This window comes from Apus apus, chromosome 2 (genome assembly GCF_020740795.1).
Source record: "Apus apus isolate bApuApu2 chromosome 2, bApuApu2.pri.cur, whole genome shotgun sequence".
In the NCBI taxonomy this organism is placed as follows: Eukaryota; Metazoa; Chordata; class Aves; order Apodiformes; family Apodidae; genus Apus; species Apus apus.
The window spans coordinates 115,602,093-115,620,822 of NC_067283.1; the positions used below are offsets into that span (position 1 = coordinate 115,602,093).

General features: G+C 37.4%; 1 protein-coding gene across 1 annotated transcript in view; it reads right to left on the reverse strand.

Annotated features, from left to right (window-relative positions):
* Nucleotides 1-6,604: 6,604 nt before the first annotated feature.
* Nucleotides 6,605-18,730, reverse strand: part of ALKAL1 (ALK and LTK ligand 1) — a 35,529-nt gene continuing 23,403 nt past the window's right edge. Inside the window, exons 2-5 of the mRNA XM_051612703.1 lie at nucleotides 16,475-16,528; nucleotides 12,636-12,716; nucleotides 10,345-10,421; nucleotides 6,605-7,254 (exon numbers count right to left, since the gene is read on the reverse strand). Of these exons, the coding sequence (XP_051468663.1) occupies nucleotides 10,357-10,421; nucleotides 12,636-12,716; nucleotides 16,475-16,528 (200 nt within the window). The 3' untranslated portion in view covers nucleotides 6,605-7,254; nucleotides 10,345-10,356. The remainder of the gene's footprint in view (nucleotides 7,255-10,344; nucleotides 10,422-12,635; nucleotides 12,717-16,474; nucleotides 16,529-18,730) is intronic.

The window sequence follows — 18,730 nt, forward strand, 5'->3', positions numbered from 1 at the left end:
TGTGCTACAGAATAGAGCATTTTCCTAAGTGATTATCTAGATGATTATCCTTAAGATCAAAGGGTCAAGATACATGTTTTGCTCTTGCAGAACAGGTCTGGCACAGTGAACGTTGTGGACAAGGGCTGCTGAGTGACAGATGGCATAAACACAATGCTAATGCGATATTCTTCTTCTGCACATGACTGTAGCATCACACTCTTTGAAGACACACACCACCGATGTGAATTAGTGCAAATCTGCCCCCTGCAGCCACAAAGCCCTTGCGAACATGACCTTCATGTCCCTCCTCATGTTTTATATCAGCTGATCCTTGTCATGATTCAGATATACAAAGGATATATGGTGCAGATCTCTGGCATGCAGGGACTCAGATTTGGCCAAATGGGAAGCAGGCCATGCGGGACACAGAGAGAAGGTCACTTTCATCTCAAGCCAAGACTGTGGGAACTGTTCTAGACATTAGCAGACCTTTATGTAGAAGAAGTTCAGCATGGAAGAAGATGCATAGCCTGTTCAAAGACAGCCAAAGTAAACAGTTTTAGCCGGACTCCCTTGTTTCTCTGTTTTTGTACTAGACATCAGAAACATCTGCCCAAGTGATGTTGACATATATAAATTCAGTGCATAAAATACCACCTTGCAATAAAATACCACCATTGACAATATTTTAATATTGCCAGTGATTCTCTCCTGTAGTGATTAGTTGGGTAAAGACTCATACTACTTTTTCACTTATGTTCCATTAGGTGAAAGCAGGTGGTGAAAACAAATCAAAACAAAAAAATCAAAAAACTCCTCTAAAACATGAGAAAGGTTTGGTTTTTTTAAAAAAATATTGGGTTGGCAGTTTTAGTCCTAGCCTGGTTTTTATCCTCAGGCAATTTAATGTCATAGTACAGCAAGAACTCCTGGGTGTTTTGTCGTTTGGATAAGTCTAGAGACCCTGTCATTCCCATTTCTCTCTCCATAGCAATTGTACAGGGCTCACATAGCTGCTCATAGTCAACCAGAAAACACACACATCGAGTGAAGCATTAGAATAATGTTGGGAAAGCATGGGAGTGTTTTAAATATTTTTAAATAAAAAAGAAACATTCACTGTGTTCTGTCAACTTCATTAAAAGTTAAGTTACCCAGAATAGTTGTTTCCTCTATCTGATCTCCCATCACATAGCCACCAAAAGGGAAAGCCAAAACTATATGATGTATCATATACCTATTAAATCAGTCATATAACAGTGATACTTGGCTTGTTTGTGTCTGTTCTGTGCCTAGACCAAAGCTTTCAGGAGAGATTTCATTTTAATAGTTTAGGGAATAGGGAAAGATAAGTATAAATCAAAATACTTTTTATTCTTTACCCTGGAATAACAAAGTGGTTTCCAACAGAAGTGCCTTTGCATCTGAAACTTCAAGTACATCAAGGTTATTTGTATGGTTTCGGTATCAATAAAACTACATTTTCTTGTCTAAAAGGGCAGGCCTTTTCAATGTAATTATAGGGTATAGCCATTGTCAGTCTCCCCTTGAAGTCCTATTTAGACGGTAACAAGCAGAGTGAAAAGCATAGGGTTTAAGGGCAGAAAGGATCTTTAGATTATCCAACTTTTCATGTGCTGCAGGCCAAGACATCTTAATATGTTTAGCTACTTAATAAGCCTAGTAATTTATGAATTAATGTAGCACATATTCTAGAAAAAACTCCATCTTTAATTCTTTCCTGATGTTTGCAGAGAATCCAACATACTTTAGCAGATTAACTTTTTGAACAGATGATTAGTGATTTAGGGCCATTCCAAATTTGAATCTGCATAAAACCAGCTTCCAGCTTTTGGTCTTTATTGTACTTCTCCATATAAATTTATGAAGTCCCTTTGTGCCTTTCCCTTGGGAAAGCAGTTAAACATGGAAATCTATTCATTACTTGGTAGCCTTTAAAAATTAACTAGGCAGACTGAGGACTTTAATTCTCTCATTCTAATATATACTTTCCAACTCCCAGACATTTGTATTCCTTCACCACTCTCCATTTATGCAACAAATCTACATTGGAGCTATGCAGATAAGCTACAGGTACTGATATTTTTGTCTCTCAGTAAAAAGCTTCTTAGCACACCTAATATGAACCTAGAGTTTTTCCTGGATTTTTCAGGATATAGTCTTTAATTCTCACGACAATGAGCCTTAGTTTTGCTAATATTAAAGCAGGTGTCTTAAAAATAGTCATAAAATAGCCCATATAATGATTACATGTTTGTGATTACTTAACATAATTGTTGCCCACAATAGCTTCATATTCCCCAATCATAACTAAAAAATATTGAATAGGCTTTAACAGCATTCATTTCTATGTAGTCCCTTTTCAACAAATCTCCCAAATAATAACAAATTGTCATTGACAATTCCCACAAGAGCAGTTTGCTAGCAGTTTGCAACCTGTCTAAATGTGCCTTTGGATTCTGCACAGGCAAAATACAGAATATATAGAACATGGAAGAGGAAGTGTAAGTGATTTCATTGAAATTATAAAGTTTGTTAAAATGACAAAAAGCACAAACTCTCTTCATCAAGAACAGCTGCTTGAATTGACCCAATAAAACTCATATTGACAAACGTGTCTAAAATTTGGGGGGAAAAAGCATTAGTGAGAGTCCTTACTTCATGTTATGTCCCTAACTCAGTCAGTCTCAGGATCTCGTAGATTGCAAGGCAGTTAAGTGAATAGATTTGGTCTTCTCCCACTTGTAATCTCTATTTTTCCAGACTGGCAGCCTATTAAAACAAGATGCTCTTCTCACCTTTTTCACATATCTGTGTTTGCACCTGGAGATGGTAAACAGGTAGAGAGCATATATTATTTTTAGCAAAGGCTACAGCCAGAGAAACACAGTGCAGCCTGATACTAGAATGCACTTCCTAAGACATGTGGTGGAATTGGAGTATTTTGGCTAAGAGCTGTGATGCTACTGATTTTGCTGTGCCTCAGCAAGTCTCGTATTTTTTTCCCCATTCTCCAGGTCCCTTCTTTCCCATGATTTTATGCCAGAAGGTAAAATAAATTCACCTAACTTTTGCCAGTGAGAGAAAGTGCTAAATCTTGCAGGGAATGAGTCACATCTCAAGATCACTTCCAAGTATTTTTGTTACCATTGCATTTTCTTTAGGTAACAAGTAATAACAGTGATAGAGTTAGCATATAGACAGATTCTTCTACTGGAAGTTTTTACTACAGCTCATGTTTCTTGAGATATTTTGCAAATATCATGTTGCAAGCTATTATTAGACCTTTCATTGATTTAAAAATAAAAATTCCAAATGACAAAAATATTACGGTACATGTGCCTCCTCTGGCTCAAAGCTAGCAATCATCATGATGGAGCAGACATAAGTTATGAGATTTCCATGAAGGAAAGAATACTGGACCAGTGAGAGAATGTTATAATCCAGCTGTAGCAATAATTCCAAGCAGTTTTCGGGCAGTGGAGTCTTAAACTTGAACACTTGTATAAGTTAGATTTACTGAAGCAGCTTCACATATTGTGATTCTGGTTTAGGGCTTTTTATTCTGGGCAGAGCCCCAGCTGGTAAGATGCCTTGGAATACGCAGTTCCTAATCCACTGGAAAGTCTACTAAAGACATCATAGACCCTTTCCTCTGCTCTTACCTGTTCCCCCACTATATGTATTACCAATCTGAAATGATAACATAGTTCACCATCTTATGCTGGAAAAATTGAAATTAAGACAAACAAAAAGGACTGTGTTTTATTCACCTGAAGAGGATGCATGTTACTGAGTCTAAGTCTGAGACAGCTCGTTTCTGACTCTTTCCATGTGGGCTTGCCTTGAATACCTGGAATAGCTTTACAGTCTGGCTTATTTCTTTTTTTTTTTTTTTTTTTTTAATTATGAAAGAGATAAGTATGCTCTAAATTTTGTATCTGCATACTTCATGATACATTTTGTCACATTCATGTTATTTTGGATTCCCCTCTTACTGGTTTAGAACAATTTGCCCTATATTTCTCCCTTCAGAGTTGTAGGATGGCTCCTATTTAGATTTTGTATTTTAGTCATCTCCAGGAGCTTTTGTAATTTCCATGATCACTTGCTCTGTCAAGAACATAGGCTTCTTTCCCCATCCCTGACTTACTCAGAGTTTTTTCCATTGGCATCTGCATTTTATTTCTGTCAAAAATTTAAAGGCATATAATTTCATTTTGAGAGTTCTAAGCATCATTCTCTCCTTTCAAACATACACCAGTCTGGAATTAATCTCTATTTTTTCTAATAATATTTTACACATATGGAAACAAAGCTTACTTTTCTTTCAAAGCACATTAGTCTTCACAATACTGTAGGGTTTGGGGATCTCCTGAGTCCAGGGAGATTCTAGCTCAATTCTTGTCTAATAAACTAGAAGCCATGCCTGAAACACCCTGCTTTTTCTCATGCTGATAAGACTTCAAGTTCCTTGTCTCTTCTCCAAAAATCAGTATTTTGATGAAAAGACAGTGTGACTCAATCATTGCTTCTTGTTGTTATTCAAAGTGAATTGTAATAAAAATTGTAAAGAAAATTCTCTCAGATTGTTACTATTAGTGATGCCTCCAAGTTTGAATGAAAAATAACTAGAAAAATCTTTCAATTCAGCCTTCTCTGAGCAAAGCAGTGACAATAACTCTGCTACTCTCCATTAAATTTGCATTGGGCCAGTAGAACTGCTATCCATCTTAGCCTGAGGATATCAGAAAGCAGAGGACAAGCTCGTTCCCTCAGCAGCGTGGCACTCACTTTGATGTCATCCTTCAGCCGTGTGCATGGATTAACTGCAAGAATTCAAGTGATATCACATGTGCGCTTATTTTACTTGGGAAAATACAATATACCTCCATAAACCTACAAAGTTTCACCAGTCTCACCACGAACAGTTCAGTAAGGCCAAATGTCGGGTTCTGCACTTTGGCCACAACAACCCCTGGCAGCGCTACAGGCTTGCGGATGAGTGGCTGGAGAGCTGCCCAGCAGAGAGGGACCTGGAGGTGCTGATCAACACTGGCTGGCTGAATATGAGGCAGCAGTGTGCCCAGGTGGCCAAGAAGGCCAACAGCATCCTGACTTGTATCAGAAATAGTGTGGCCAAGCGGAACTAGAGAAGTGATTGTTCCTCTGTACACTTGGCACTGGTAAGTCTGCACCTCAAGTAGTGTATTCAGTTTGGTGTCTGGAGAACAAGTCTTATGAGGATCATGAGGGAACTGGGGTTGTTGAGCCTGAAGGAGGCTGAGGGGAGACCTTATTGATGTCTACAACTACCTGAAAGGAGGCTGTAGCAAGGTGGGAGTTGTTCTCCTGAGTAACAAGCCGCACAATGTGTTTCTGTGTGACCTGCCCTAGGTGATCCCGCTCTAGCAGGGGGCTGGACTTGATGATCTCCAGAGCTCCCTTCCAGCCCCTACCATTATGTGATTCTACAATTCTATGACAAGAGGAATTGAACACAAGTCGTGCCAAAGGAGGTTTAGATTAGATACTAGAAGAAACTTCTTCCCTGAAAGGGTAATTAAACACTGAAATAGGTTGCCCAGGGAGCTGGTTGAATCACCATCCCTGGAGGTGTTTGAAAGCCATGTAGATGTGGTGCTTAGGAACATGGCTTAAGCACTGGACTTGAGAGGATTAGTTTAATGGTTGGTAGAGCTAGGTTATGGTTGGACTCGATGATCTTAAAGGTCTTTTCAAACTAGAACAATTCTATGACTCTGTGATTCCATGTTAAAAGTTCAGTTTCTGACCCTTACGAAGCTTTTACACCATCACTTATTGCCTATATGGGTTTAGAGTTGGGTTTTCCGGTTTTTAGAAAAGCTTCCAAGCTTCTCCACTCCAACCAGAGTCTTCATGGTGGGAAGAGTTCCTTATAGCAGGAAACAGCTGTTTTGCTGCTTGCTGTCAAATCTCTGAGTTATGCCTTTAGACAACTCACAACAGAGCTATTATTGTAGAAGTTAAGGGGCTCATGAAGCCCACACTGAGAGAAAGGACAGAAACAACATCTAATCTGAGGAGATTAGTTTGAATAGTCACAAGAATTACCATTTGGGCATAGTAATCAATGTGTGTTGTCAACTCCTCTAGGCCTGACCGCAAAAGCCTCACTGCATACTAGGTTCTTTGTAAAGCAATCATGCAAGCTTGCGATAAAAGAGCTGAGACAAATTGGTACCAAATGTTATCAGCACAATTTGATTTTAAATAAGAAAGATGCAGCAATTGTGCTTTACATTACCTCTAAATAGGTAAATATTATGTGTCACAAACCAAATGCCTGCATTACACCTCTTGGTTTTATGATATTATACTTTAAAGTATTTTATCTTCTACTGGGATATTTTATTACCTTCTCTTCATCCTCACAGGTTTCTGTTTTTCACAGTGGGTGTATAACCACATGAAAATCAAATACTGTAAAAAACTAAATCCACAAATCTGAAGTTCTCAGTGGAAAAATATTTCAAGTTCACCACACACATTAAATTGATATATTAAATAAGTAGTCTCTTAATAAACTTAAATAACCCCTCCTGAAAAATATTTTAATGTTCTTTATTCCACCAAAACTGCATTGCAGTTTTCCAGTCTTTATATTTACATTATTTGCAACTCTTTCCATAAGTGCCAGTACAAATGTAACTGATGAAAATCCAGAATAGTCAAACAAAATGTTCCTGAAAGCAAGGTGCATTTCTGAGCAAAGTTCTTCTGATGCGCAATAATATATACGTATATATTAACAAAGCTTCAAAATATAAAATATCTTCCATGGCAAGTACAACTTCCCCGCATACAGCTTATTCAGATTTCAGTTACACAGACTTCTGCGTTTCAAGTTAGTGCAAATAATGAAAGTAAGAGCCTGAGCAGAACTATGTAAATACAATGGAACAAGAGAAACCGCAAAATTTTACCAACTCCCTGCATATGGTTGTAACATGTAATCAGTTATATCATTAGCATCCTTTATATACAATGTATTTAAATAATTGGCTTGTCTGAGCTATAGGCAACAAATTTACACATTAAAATAAAATAATGTTTCACACAAATATGGAATGTCCGACAAATATATGAAAATAAAATGCATCTAGTAACAAAATGTTGTAAATCAGAAAGGTAAAAGATGTCTTCTCCGTCTTGGAAAATTTCAAGGCACTTTCTTGGCAAATCAGAATTCTCTCCTTAGTAGAAAGTCTGCAAGAGAAAAGGACACGCCATTTCACAACTAGTTTCAAAACACAGAGGCAGACTGCTTAGTATAATTCCATGTATAAATCACAGTTCCCTGTGGATTGCATAAATCTTAAGATTAACTCCGGAGTGCCAGCCGGTCTTGCCCTCCTGTGAACACTGATGAGTTTTGCTGTAGCAAATCCTCGGCGCTGATGCCAAGAGCTTTAGCACACAGCCCTCCGTGAGGCTGCATCTGGCAAGGAAGGTTCCCATGCACGGAGTCACGGGCGTTTGTAGATTCTGGGGTTCATCAAACGCTTTATTTTGATTTGCAAGGATCCCAATTAGGCGGGGGGGGGGGGGTGAGGAGTAAAAAAAAATGAATTAAAAAAAATAAAAAAACTCTCCACACCTAATAAAACAAAAGAAAAGAAAAGAGAAACAAAAGGCTAAGAGCCGTAGGGGCGAGTAAAGGGCTGGGAAGCGTGATTCCCGCACCGTTCCCGCCGCCGCGAGTCCCGGCGGCTCCCGGGGCGCCGCCCCCGCCCCCTCGGTGCCCTCTCCATGGTGCTGAAACCCAGGTCCTGCGGGAAGAGCGGCTTTTCCCGGGCAAGACTTCCCTTCTAACAGCAGACCACGCCTCTTTTTTGTACCCTGCCGCTCACAGGAGAGGGAAGAAAATATTCGCATAATAGCGGTTTGGGGTGGGTTCTTATGTGGTTTTTTTGTGTGTGTTTTGTTTTGTTTTGTTTTTATAAGAAATGCAGCCTATTTTAGTACACGCAGGAGAAAAACTTAAAAATAGTTGTCAAGCCTTCAAGGCAATAGAGAATCTCCAAGACTCTCTCAGATGTTAAAGTCAAGGCAAATTCCCTTAATGGTAAACAAGAATTATGACCTTGTCCTCTCTAAAATACTGTGAGGGTGGTAAGGAAAACACATTCTCAGTGCCAAAAAGTGGAGTAGAAGCAACTAGAGAATCATGCTAGAAATGCATTGTTATTGAGGGATGGACATAAATGACTCTTGTGCTGCCCAGTTCATTTGGAGGGAAGAGAGAGTGAATTCTGCCACCCTTCATTCTTCTCAGGGAAATAGTTCCATTCCAATAAGATATTGGATACGAGTAAACATGAGGGCCTGAGCCCGTCTTATCTCTAGTGGAAACCAGCTTCTCTGTCTACTTTGTGGAGGTAGAGGGTACAGGAGCACAGAGGCAGCTGGGAAACACTTATACCATAGCTCTGCTTTTTCCTATAATGTTTTTTCTCTGTTTTTAACAAAGCAGAGAGAAGTCAGCCTAGATAAAACTTCAGTGCACATAAGCTGCTAACATTGCTTACCATTTAAACCCTCCCTTCCTCACGTGTCAACTCTTTTGAGTGTATTTTTGGCAGGCAAATTAGAACACCTGGATTTGCAAATCATGGGAAATTATTTTTTTGATCCTTTTGTATTTTAAAGATGGAAATAGGATGAGATAGATGCTTCTGTACTGTGGATATGGAGGCAGATCTTTGACTCATCCTCTTTAAAGAAAAGGAATAAAAAAATACTGGAACAACCAGAAATCTTTCTGGAAACCCTGAGCCATGACTCCAGAGGTGTAAAGGGATAAAGATGAGGGAAAACCACAGACCAAAGAGGTGAAAATGCAGGAAATGAGAAAGTGCTGGGATGTTTTAGATAGCTGAGACTGCAGAGAACGTTCAGAAAAGGATTCCTATCTTTCATCATGAAAAGGAGATTCTGGCAAAGTAAGGAGATCTCTAGTCAATTTCTGGATCAGTGTCCTTGATGTATTCACAGAATCACAGAATCTTAGGGGTTGGAAGGGACCTCAAAAGATCATCTAGTCCAACCCCCCTGCCAGAGCAGGGTCACCTAGAGCACATCACACAGGAATGAGTCCAGGTGGGTTTTGAATGTCTCCAGTGAAGGAGACTCCACAACCTCTCTGGGCAGCCTGTTCCAGTGCTCTGTCACTCTCACAGTGACCATCTGCAAGATCTGGAAGGCAAGAGGCTAAACAGACTGAAAAGAGTTAAAAAAAGAAAATAAGAGAAAGAAATTATGTCATTTCTTCTTAGTACTGCAATATTGCCACATTCTTCAAAGCATTTTCTCACAGTCACCAAAATGAATCCCACCTCCACTTGGAAATAAAGTCAGCTAACACTGACTCATATCCTACTCTTCCTTTCTTATTCTTGATTAGTATGAATTGAAGTCTTAAGGCAGGAAGAAGTGACATACAGAACTCCTGCAAACTCCAAGCTTGCAGTATTTGTCAGAAGGAGGTGGTGAAAGCAAACCACCTTTGAAGAAATGTTAGTAACATTAAATTGACTAATTTCATATATTTTATTGGTCAGTAATAACCATTGCAGTTTCTCAAATTACTTTTGGAAGTGTAAACATCTTACTGATATTCAAACAACTGGAGAAAAGAGCTCACTTAAAGATTTTCCTTTTATCAGGGACAACAATGTTTAATTAACAAATTTAACATGCTATTCATAAACAAGAATGGACTTGATCCATTCCTGGGCCTGTTACGTGAAGCTTTTAGCTTTGTTATACCTTTACATTCAGTTTACTTCCAGAACCATGAAGTGGTATTGACTTCAGAGAAATTCTCAGGAGACAATGTGGGAATGAAAAGTGGGCCCAGAGAGCAATAAAGTGACATGGTGTCTATGGAGATCACACTGGCAGACCTGAGACCAAGACATTCTGCTTCTTCCATGGATTAACCACAAAGCCCTCTTCTGAAAGGCCTGAAATGAATGTGTTGATGGAGTTCTCATACATTTTTCTTTCACCAACTAGACTCCTTACCAAAATTTTGAACAATAAGAGGTCATTCAGTCCATAATTATGGACTCTGGTACCACCAGTGACTTGTACAACATTACAGTGGGACCTATTAGAGATATCTGTGCTTCTGTATATTTTCATGAGAAACCAGTCAGTCTTTAGAGTAATGCCAGAGCTGCACTCTGTTAATATCATATTTCTATACACATGCCTGATAACAAAGTACAAGTGTGAAGTAAATCACTAGAGCATTCAACAAATAAGAAAATTAGTGGGAAAAATGATACTTACATAGCAAACATCCTAGGACTGTGTACACAAAGGGCTCATTGCTAATCTCGTTAGCAACCTTGCACACCTTTTATAATCTATAAAACAAAATTATGGACAGCAATAGTGAATCTCAGTTGCCAGATAACCTCAAGAAACTGCGTAAAATTAAATGCAGAATTTTTACTAGAATTCCAGACACTCTGTAAAGTGGAGCCATTCTCTGATAGAAATTCATAAAATTATGTGTGCAAGATGCAAAATTAGATTATACCTCATCCTATGGTTAGGAAGAAGAAAATGTGAGTAATGGTAGCAATTAAATTTCTACCAGGTAGTTTCCTCCTAAGATGTAGAACACCAGGTTTCACTCCCACCTTTACTTGAAAGAATTTAACTCATCAACTGGGAGGCTGCTCTAACCAGCAGACTACGAGGTAGTTTGAGGTCAGGCTCTTTAAAATTTTTTTATTGTTCCACTTAGTATTAACATTGATGAACATCCATGTTTTCCATATAGAAGTATGTCTCCTAATCTTCAGACTAGAGATATTAGTGTCCTGCTTGCTATGTCTCTCTTTGGTGCCCTTGGTTCAAATGGACAAGTGGTTCAAGTAGACCCTGAGCCACTGTCACCTTTTCTGATGGAAAGATCTAACTATTTGGTGACCAGGAATGCTTAGGTGCAATTATCTTTTCTTCCGTTACGAGTATTTTAATAAAACTTAATAGAAATTGTGCCAAACAGCAAGATACTGAATGCTAACCTGGGTTCAGTTCTGCAGGGAATGTTTGTACAGAATATAACCATGTCAGCAGGAGAAGTAGTAACTCAACCTTAGATGGTAGTAAAGGTCAAGGTGTCCCTGAAAGAAAAGATCCTGGCTATGATCAGCTTTTTTTTTCTAAACCCTGAATGCTGGATAAAGTGGAGACATTTCTAAGGATTTAGATTGCCTTTTTAGATCAATAGGTTGAATTTCTTTCTGATTTAATAAAACTCACTGTCTGTTTTTGGTTCGGTTGACACAAAGGAGAAAAAAATTCTGCTTTCATTTTAATTGCACATTTTATCTTCCATTTTGTTTTCATCGTTGAACTTAAAAATCAGTTCCACACACAGTCCTAGCCACAATCTTGTTTTTAAATTTAGAGAAAAGCTATTTCATTAGAAGAGAAGTTAGAAGAGAAGTTCATTAGAAGATAAATATTACAACAGTGTTTCTCCATAAATAAAGTGAAACATCCAGGCAATACAGGGGAGTCCAAATAATATTCATATACTCTGGACCCATGTAGCAAGGTACACAATATGCAACATGTATGGGGGTTTTTTTATGCAGCATGTAATAGATATATGTCTAGCCTACTCACATGTTTACTTACAAAGCTATATGTGTATCTTTTGAGGATCAGCCATGGATTTCTACACTCCAACTTCTGATCAGTGTAAGGGCAAATGGAAACAAGGGCTGCTCCAGCTGCTCACAAAAAAATGTTTACCATCTTTCTAAATGATGCAGACAAGAAGTGTCATTTTTCATGTTAAATCCTGACAAATTTCAGAAGTCCCTTGATCCACAGTTTGTACTTACACATAACTAACAAGATTCAACTCTTCTAATTATTGCTTATCTTCCACACATTTTATTTGAACTGTCCATTACACTAGAGAATGTTGAAGTAAATTCTTTCAAAGGGTTTCCATTTTGCTTGTTGCTTTTTGGGGATTTTTGTTGGTTTGGTTGGTTGGTTGTTTTAGTCATTTAATAACATCTTAGGACAATTTTATTTTTCAATCTCAAACAAAATTACATATCAATAACAGAAATGTTGAATTAATTGATTTCCTGTTCTTTAACAATACGCATATAATAGAGAAATATCATCACAAACTGAAATATACTCAAAAACCTAAGTATAGCCATACTATTGTATGTTAAGAGAATCATGGAATGGTTCAGTTTTTATCTTATTGCACAAGTTAATAAGTAAAGGTAAAGGGAGCAGGAAGGAGCATATGGCTTCATATCTGCCCTCTGCATAGGAATGCCCAGCTGGTTTTTCAGAGTGTAGTTTTAATTTCATTTATGTTAGTGCCAGTTTGAAGAACTCCAATTTAAGCAGCTGGCAGCAAGTGCATTGATAGAAAATCTCTGTATATTAGAAGATCTTGGGTATTTTTTGTAGCATAGTGCTAAAGTAAAAAGCAACAGTTACTAAAGGACCAGCACATCAAACAGTAGGAAAAGTAAGTTGCTTTTAAGCAAGTACCACATCTAGCATTATAAGGTACTTTAATTACTACTTACAGGCTGGTGTTGAGCAGTCCCTTGTGTTGTGATACAGTCGGTGAAAGTGCTTGCTACACTCTGATGAAAATGTGACTGGCCCTGTTTGAAAGTAAGCAGGAGTTAACCACAAGCTTTCAGTGTCACTGCTTTGCATCTTCAATGTATGACATCATCACAAAGAATTCACTTCTATGTGTTTTGAAAAACTTGTGTTTAATTTTTACTACACTTTAAACAACTAGGATGCAACACAAGTATAATAATGCTACTGAAATGACACAAAGAAATACTTTTGCTATGCTGTTATACCCACAACCTGAGTAACAGCAAAATGGCCCTTGGAAACAATGAACTTGCTTAGCTTTGAAATTCCAGTAATTCAAAATTAAAAGTAACATTTCTTATATGGTGAAAATAGAAACTTCATTTCTGAAGATATATAAAAGCAATATTTTGAGCAAATGAATGAAGTACTAATGCTTCGAATTTTCACATAGATGGTTTATGAAGTTCTTAATATACAATATGGGTGTTGAGGGGGAAAAAAATGCCTGGTGAATAGCATCTAGGAACCTTGATGTCCTCTTAAAATAGTACTAGCAGGTAAGGACGTATATGTGCAGAGGGCAGCACGTGTTTCAAAATTTGGGTGAGGCAAAGTCTTGTGTGCTCGGAGTGTAGTGTGCTGTGTCTCCGTTCTTCCAGCCTGTACTTCCTCCTCTGGATATCAGCGTCATCTCTCCACATTGATATTTGATAAGAAGATACAGTTAGTGGTCTCCAAAACATAGGTCAAAGGTAAGAAGTTGCCAAAGAGCCCTTTCATAATTGCTGATGGTCCTGGGAAGGTATTACTGATGGCATCCAAATTGAAAACAGAGAGTAAAAATGTAATATCTGTATCATGTAATCTGCTTAGTAATACTGTCACTGACAACTGGGGATGAGTTTCCTGTGATATGGACAAAAAACACTGACATAAACTGATAAATGACACTAACTGAACAAGACTAAATTTAACTTGTATCCTCTAAATTCAGCATGAAACGGAACCCTGAGTAATAGGTTGTTTCAAGCAGTGCTAGAAAAGGATCCATATGAAGCACGCTGCTTTGACTAACTTCCCTGTCAGAGGAAGACAGTAAGCATTTCTGGGCAAAAAGTATTTATTTCACAACTTGAAAGGTGGTTTATCAGCCTGGTAAACATACCAAGCCAATTCTGTCTGGATAGTGGAGCCAAACTTCCACAAGCTTGAGAGAAGATTCCTCTCCATGACAGTGAACACAGTTGAACATCAGATACATTTTACAGCAGTACGTAGATTTTATGAGATTTTTCCAGCTACAAATAAGCTTTTCAATAAAGTGACAAAGCAGCCTTTGTAACTGTGAACTGGAAGATTGTTGCCATCTTTTATCTACGTGAGCAATTAGGTGCAAGAGAAAGTATGTAATCTGAAATTATCGAAGATATATGGAGATAACCTCAGCTTTTGTCACTAAATAAATTCCATGTCCCTTAGATAACATAGGGTTTTCTAGCTCTCTTCCTTGCCATCAGAAATAGGCTGCCAATTTTATTTGTGCCTTACAGAGCACTCTGTGTCAGCTGGCTTTTCAAGCTGAACTGATAGATAGCTTTATGACTCACAAGATTATTTATGATTTTTCCTATAGTCAAGGACTGTTACATATGGTTCTTATTTGGCTTTAAAATGTGTCTACTATTCTTGGCATACTGGAAGGGTACAGTAATTTTCTTAACCTTGAAGCTGTAAAGATAATGGACTGTAAAGATAATGTTGATTTCACTCTCTCTCCTCTTTTTCACAGTTTCATTAGTTTAGGATGTTCTAACTCTTGATCTATTAAGGTCTGTACCTGAACAGTTTACTTAACTAAGGCTGATAGAAATGTATGATTATGATTTGAACAGAATAAAAAAAGTTAGGCTGTACTTTAAGAAAATGCCTGTGGATTACAGTACCTAATAAAGCTGTGGAAAAGAAAAGGCAGGGAGAAAAATCCACCACTGAAGATGTTAAGAGCATAAAAAAAAATAAGGAAAAAAAAAAAATGTAGGCAGAAATTCTGAGCCAACAAAGAAATAAACATTAAGATTACTGGAATGAACTTGCTTTCCTTATTCATTCCAGCTAATGTTAGTCAAATAATTTCAGCAATTTTTATGGCAACTCCTCATGCAATTAATTCAGTGAATGGCTCCAGAAATAAGCCTTCAAGTATTTTTTGCTCTTTTTCTATGATTTAGTATTCTCAAAATACCTTATTTAAAACTCATGGTTGCTTTTCACTGTTGTTTTTGAGTAATGAGACTTGCTCTGTATTCATTGCTTAGCTTCCCCAGATTCTTACGTTGAGCTTTTTATGGCAGCTAAGCAGTTTCCAAAGTTAAAAATGAAAAGGAAATTGATTATTTATTAATATAAGCAAATCTTTCTTCTCTGTCCTCCCCAGGAGAGTAATTTCCAGTATTCCTGTGCTACATAGGATAGCACAGTTGGATCTATATATTTTTTTCATTTATTTCTCATATGGACTGAAAATGGTAAGGCTTATAATTACTCTTGTTTACTGTACTAGTGAAGGGCCAGCTGGGTGTAGCACGTTTCCTGTAGATGCTGTTAGGCTGCAGTTAGCTGTTGGCAGAAAGATTCTTAAAGCTGTGCTTATCCTGAAGTTTTGAGGACACTTTCCCCATGCAAAAGAGACAACAAATTATTTCCTTTCTTGCCAAGGCCTGTCTGAAATTTCCAGCAAAGAGGAAATGCATAATTATTTCCAATTCTCCTTTTCATGCTCCAACTGCCAACTATTTCTCTAGTTTTTAGTTTTACTAATCTCAATAACATTTAAAAATCAACTACAGATTTGCAGTGTCATACTCTGAAACCTTCAATTACAGAACATTTGAAACCGGAGAGAAAAGAACCAGTGCAAACATCTCACTGTTGACAAATCTTTTTGCTTATTTTCAGAAGGTACCACATGTTTCCAGTTGTTACAAAATAAAATTCCCAAAGGTAAGTGCATTACACAACTCCATCTCAGTTTTTGAGTTCAAGTACTTGATTTTAATCATATTAAACTTTCATATTTGAAATAGCAAATTATTTTCCTGATTTACATTATTTGATCCTTCCTTGTTCTATTTGTTTGCCTTGTTAAAATAAGCATCCATACGTATACATCATGAGGCAGAAGACAGTATTTGTTTCCCTAGTACAGGAAAAACTTACATGGCCACATAAATATGTTTCTGAAAGATATATGCAGACCAACGAGTTGTTTTAAAATTAGTGAACTTGAAAACAAATATAATAGGACTGACAAAAATTATGGAAAAAATACATGTATTTAAAATCTAAAACGTACTGAGTTCTTTCATTAAAATATTACTTGGCAGAGATTGCAGATAGGTGCTCATTTATATTAAATATTTAACACCATACTGCAAATTCTTTGCACATAGATATACAATGCAGTATCTACAGCACATAGACGTATATATTCAGCACCTACAACTATCAAACTTCTAGTGTAGCTGCAAAACCACAAGCAACAAGTGCATGATAAAATGAAACAATAGGTTTTAAACCATGAATGTTTTAACTTATTATGCTTTGAAAGTTATTTTAGGCTAGATTATTCAAAGAAAGATTCAAACCTAAACGCAATCAGAGTTCTTTAAAAACTTCCAGTCCTAAACAATGCAAATTTAACTGCACAAAAGTTAACCTTGGTGCAGAACCTCATAAAAGCTAATGGTTGTGACTTTTGTGGCTATTTTGAATATGCATGTGTAGGTAAATTTAGAGCAAGCAGTTGCCTTACCTGTAAAATGTTTTATGAATTTGTCTTTTAGACTGGAATCTCTTGGAAAAATTTCTGAGGAGAGAAGAAAAAAAACACATGTATGTAATACAGGAATTGGAATAAAAGCTCTGAAAGCATAATATGCTGGGATGTCGGCTGTAAAGAGACCAAATAGCTTCCTAAACTAACTGCAAAATTAGTTTTCAGAGTTTTGTGTGTGTAGACAACATTGTGAGATGTTTCAAGTAATTCACAGATTAACACAAAATGGTCATCCTGCAACACACTCTATCAGATTTTCTGACAATCATTTCTACGCATCTAAAGTCTGACTTGAGTTATAATTTTATAAATACTTATATAAATAAGTTACCAAGTTATGAGAAGTATTTAAGTTCCTGAACAAATAATGTAAATTACCCAGGTAAAAACAAATTAAATACCATGTTTGGGGTTTTGAAATAACAGGTGCTTGAAGAGAAAAGTCTCCTAGAGACTAAGATTTGTATGTTTTCATTGCACTATAAATCAAAAAATAGTACTTCTCTCTGTGAAAATTGCTGTGGATTTTAAATATTCCCTTTCCATATATGGTGTTTCTTCCAATACGTATAAGAGAAAAAACAAGTGTCAGAACAGCCAAAGGAATCACACAGAACAGAAACTGGAGCTAAGACAAAAGCTCTACTCACTGCTTTTTTTTGCCCTTTTTTTTTTTTTCACCTTTTTTTAAATTTTTTTGCAGTGCTGCCTCTGGCTTTCAGCAGAAACCTTTGATAGAAGTAAATACTCTCAGAATGAGCACAGTTCCCTGCAATCTCATAAATTTTCTACTCAAAAACTTAATTTCAAAATTCTTAGGTAACCAAAGTTATTATTGCAGACAATGACTGTATACAATAGTTGTATGTTACGTTAAATACAAAAGAATTGCTTTGCTTAGCACTAATATAAGCAAAGTGATTAACTTACAGCATTAGGACCTGCAGCTAAACATATATATTCACTAAAAATATTTCCCTACCACTAGTCTTTCAAGTCCTTTTATTCTCTGACATTTCTTTTTTTCAATTCCGCATCTGAATTAACTTTTACCTCAGAAGCGAGGTCTCCTTTCATACCACAGGAAGATGTTGTTTATCTGCCAAAATAAATTCTTACTCCTAGCCACAGGCAGTTTCTCAGAGGTCACAAGTGCATTTTAGGCCGTGATTTTAAGCTAAAATGCACAAGTCTTACTGCAACTCAGAAAGGTTATGGGACATAATTTACTTAAAAATTCTCAAAAATCTCAGTTTTAACCAACCTGTTTCCTTATTGCAAATGAAATACCATCCCTTCTCCATTAAACTTAGAATTTTACTGACATGAAGTGTCAGGTAGTTTAAAATTATATGGAATGAAACATATGGAAAACCAAAATAGTGAAATGAGTTTCAAATGAGATGTTTCAAGTGCCCTAGTACTGACAAACAACCAAAGGCTGGTGAAGACTGAACTAAAAACAGGTCATTCTCACTCTGAAAAGAACATTTAGACCCAGGTCCTTTCAAAGTCTATGGAATTTGCTGTGAGAACAGTAGCTGCCTTTTGCCCCGTAAAATTCTTCAGGAAAACTGTAATACAGCACACAGCCAAAATCCTAACCTTAAATGCACAGAAGGCAAAACAGGATAAGGGATTTGATGCTCCCCCAGGGAGCTAGGCATTGCAAGCATAAAATTGGAGATGTAGCTGTGTCAGTAAGCCTGAGCAGGAATGCTGCAGGGTCTGCTTCCCAGGAGCAGGAGCCCAAGGTTCTCACCAGCGCAGCTACGCCTGTCCCAGTAGGGAAAATTGGGTCAGTTGTGCGTTGGAAAGTGGCTGAATTATATTGACTGCTTGCCTGCTCCTCCCCTGCTGCAGCTGCCATCCCTCCAGGCACCAATCAAGCTTTTCAACACGTCCCCTTGTTTCAGCTTTCTTCAAGAGTTCCTTTTCTTAACAGCACAGTGCATTTGTTTGGTAAAACAATCAGTGAGCCCCGAGCCCTCCACAAAGACAACCTAGGCTCATTTGTATGAAAATCACAGGCAGCACAGGTTACTGGAACACTTCTGTTCGCTGACTCTAACAGGAGGGGCAATTCTGCCTCAACTACAAATTGCCCAACACAAGCACAGTGTTTTTCTTCAGTCTTCCAGCAGCGTATCCAAGCCTTCCTATCTGCACACAACTGTGAGGCTCAGGTCTCAAAGGACTTAGTATTTAAATCGAACTCATGAACATCTGTTT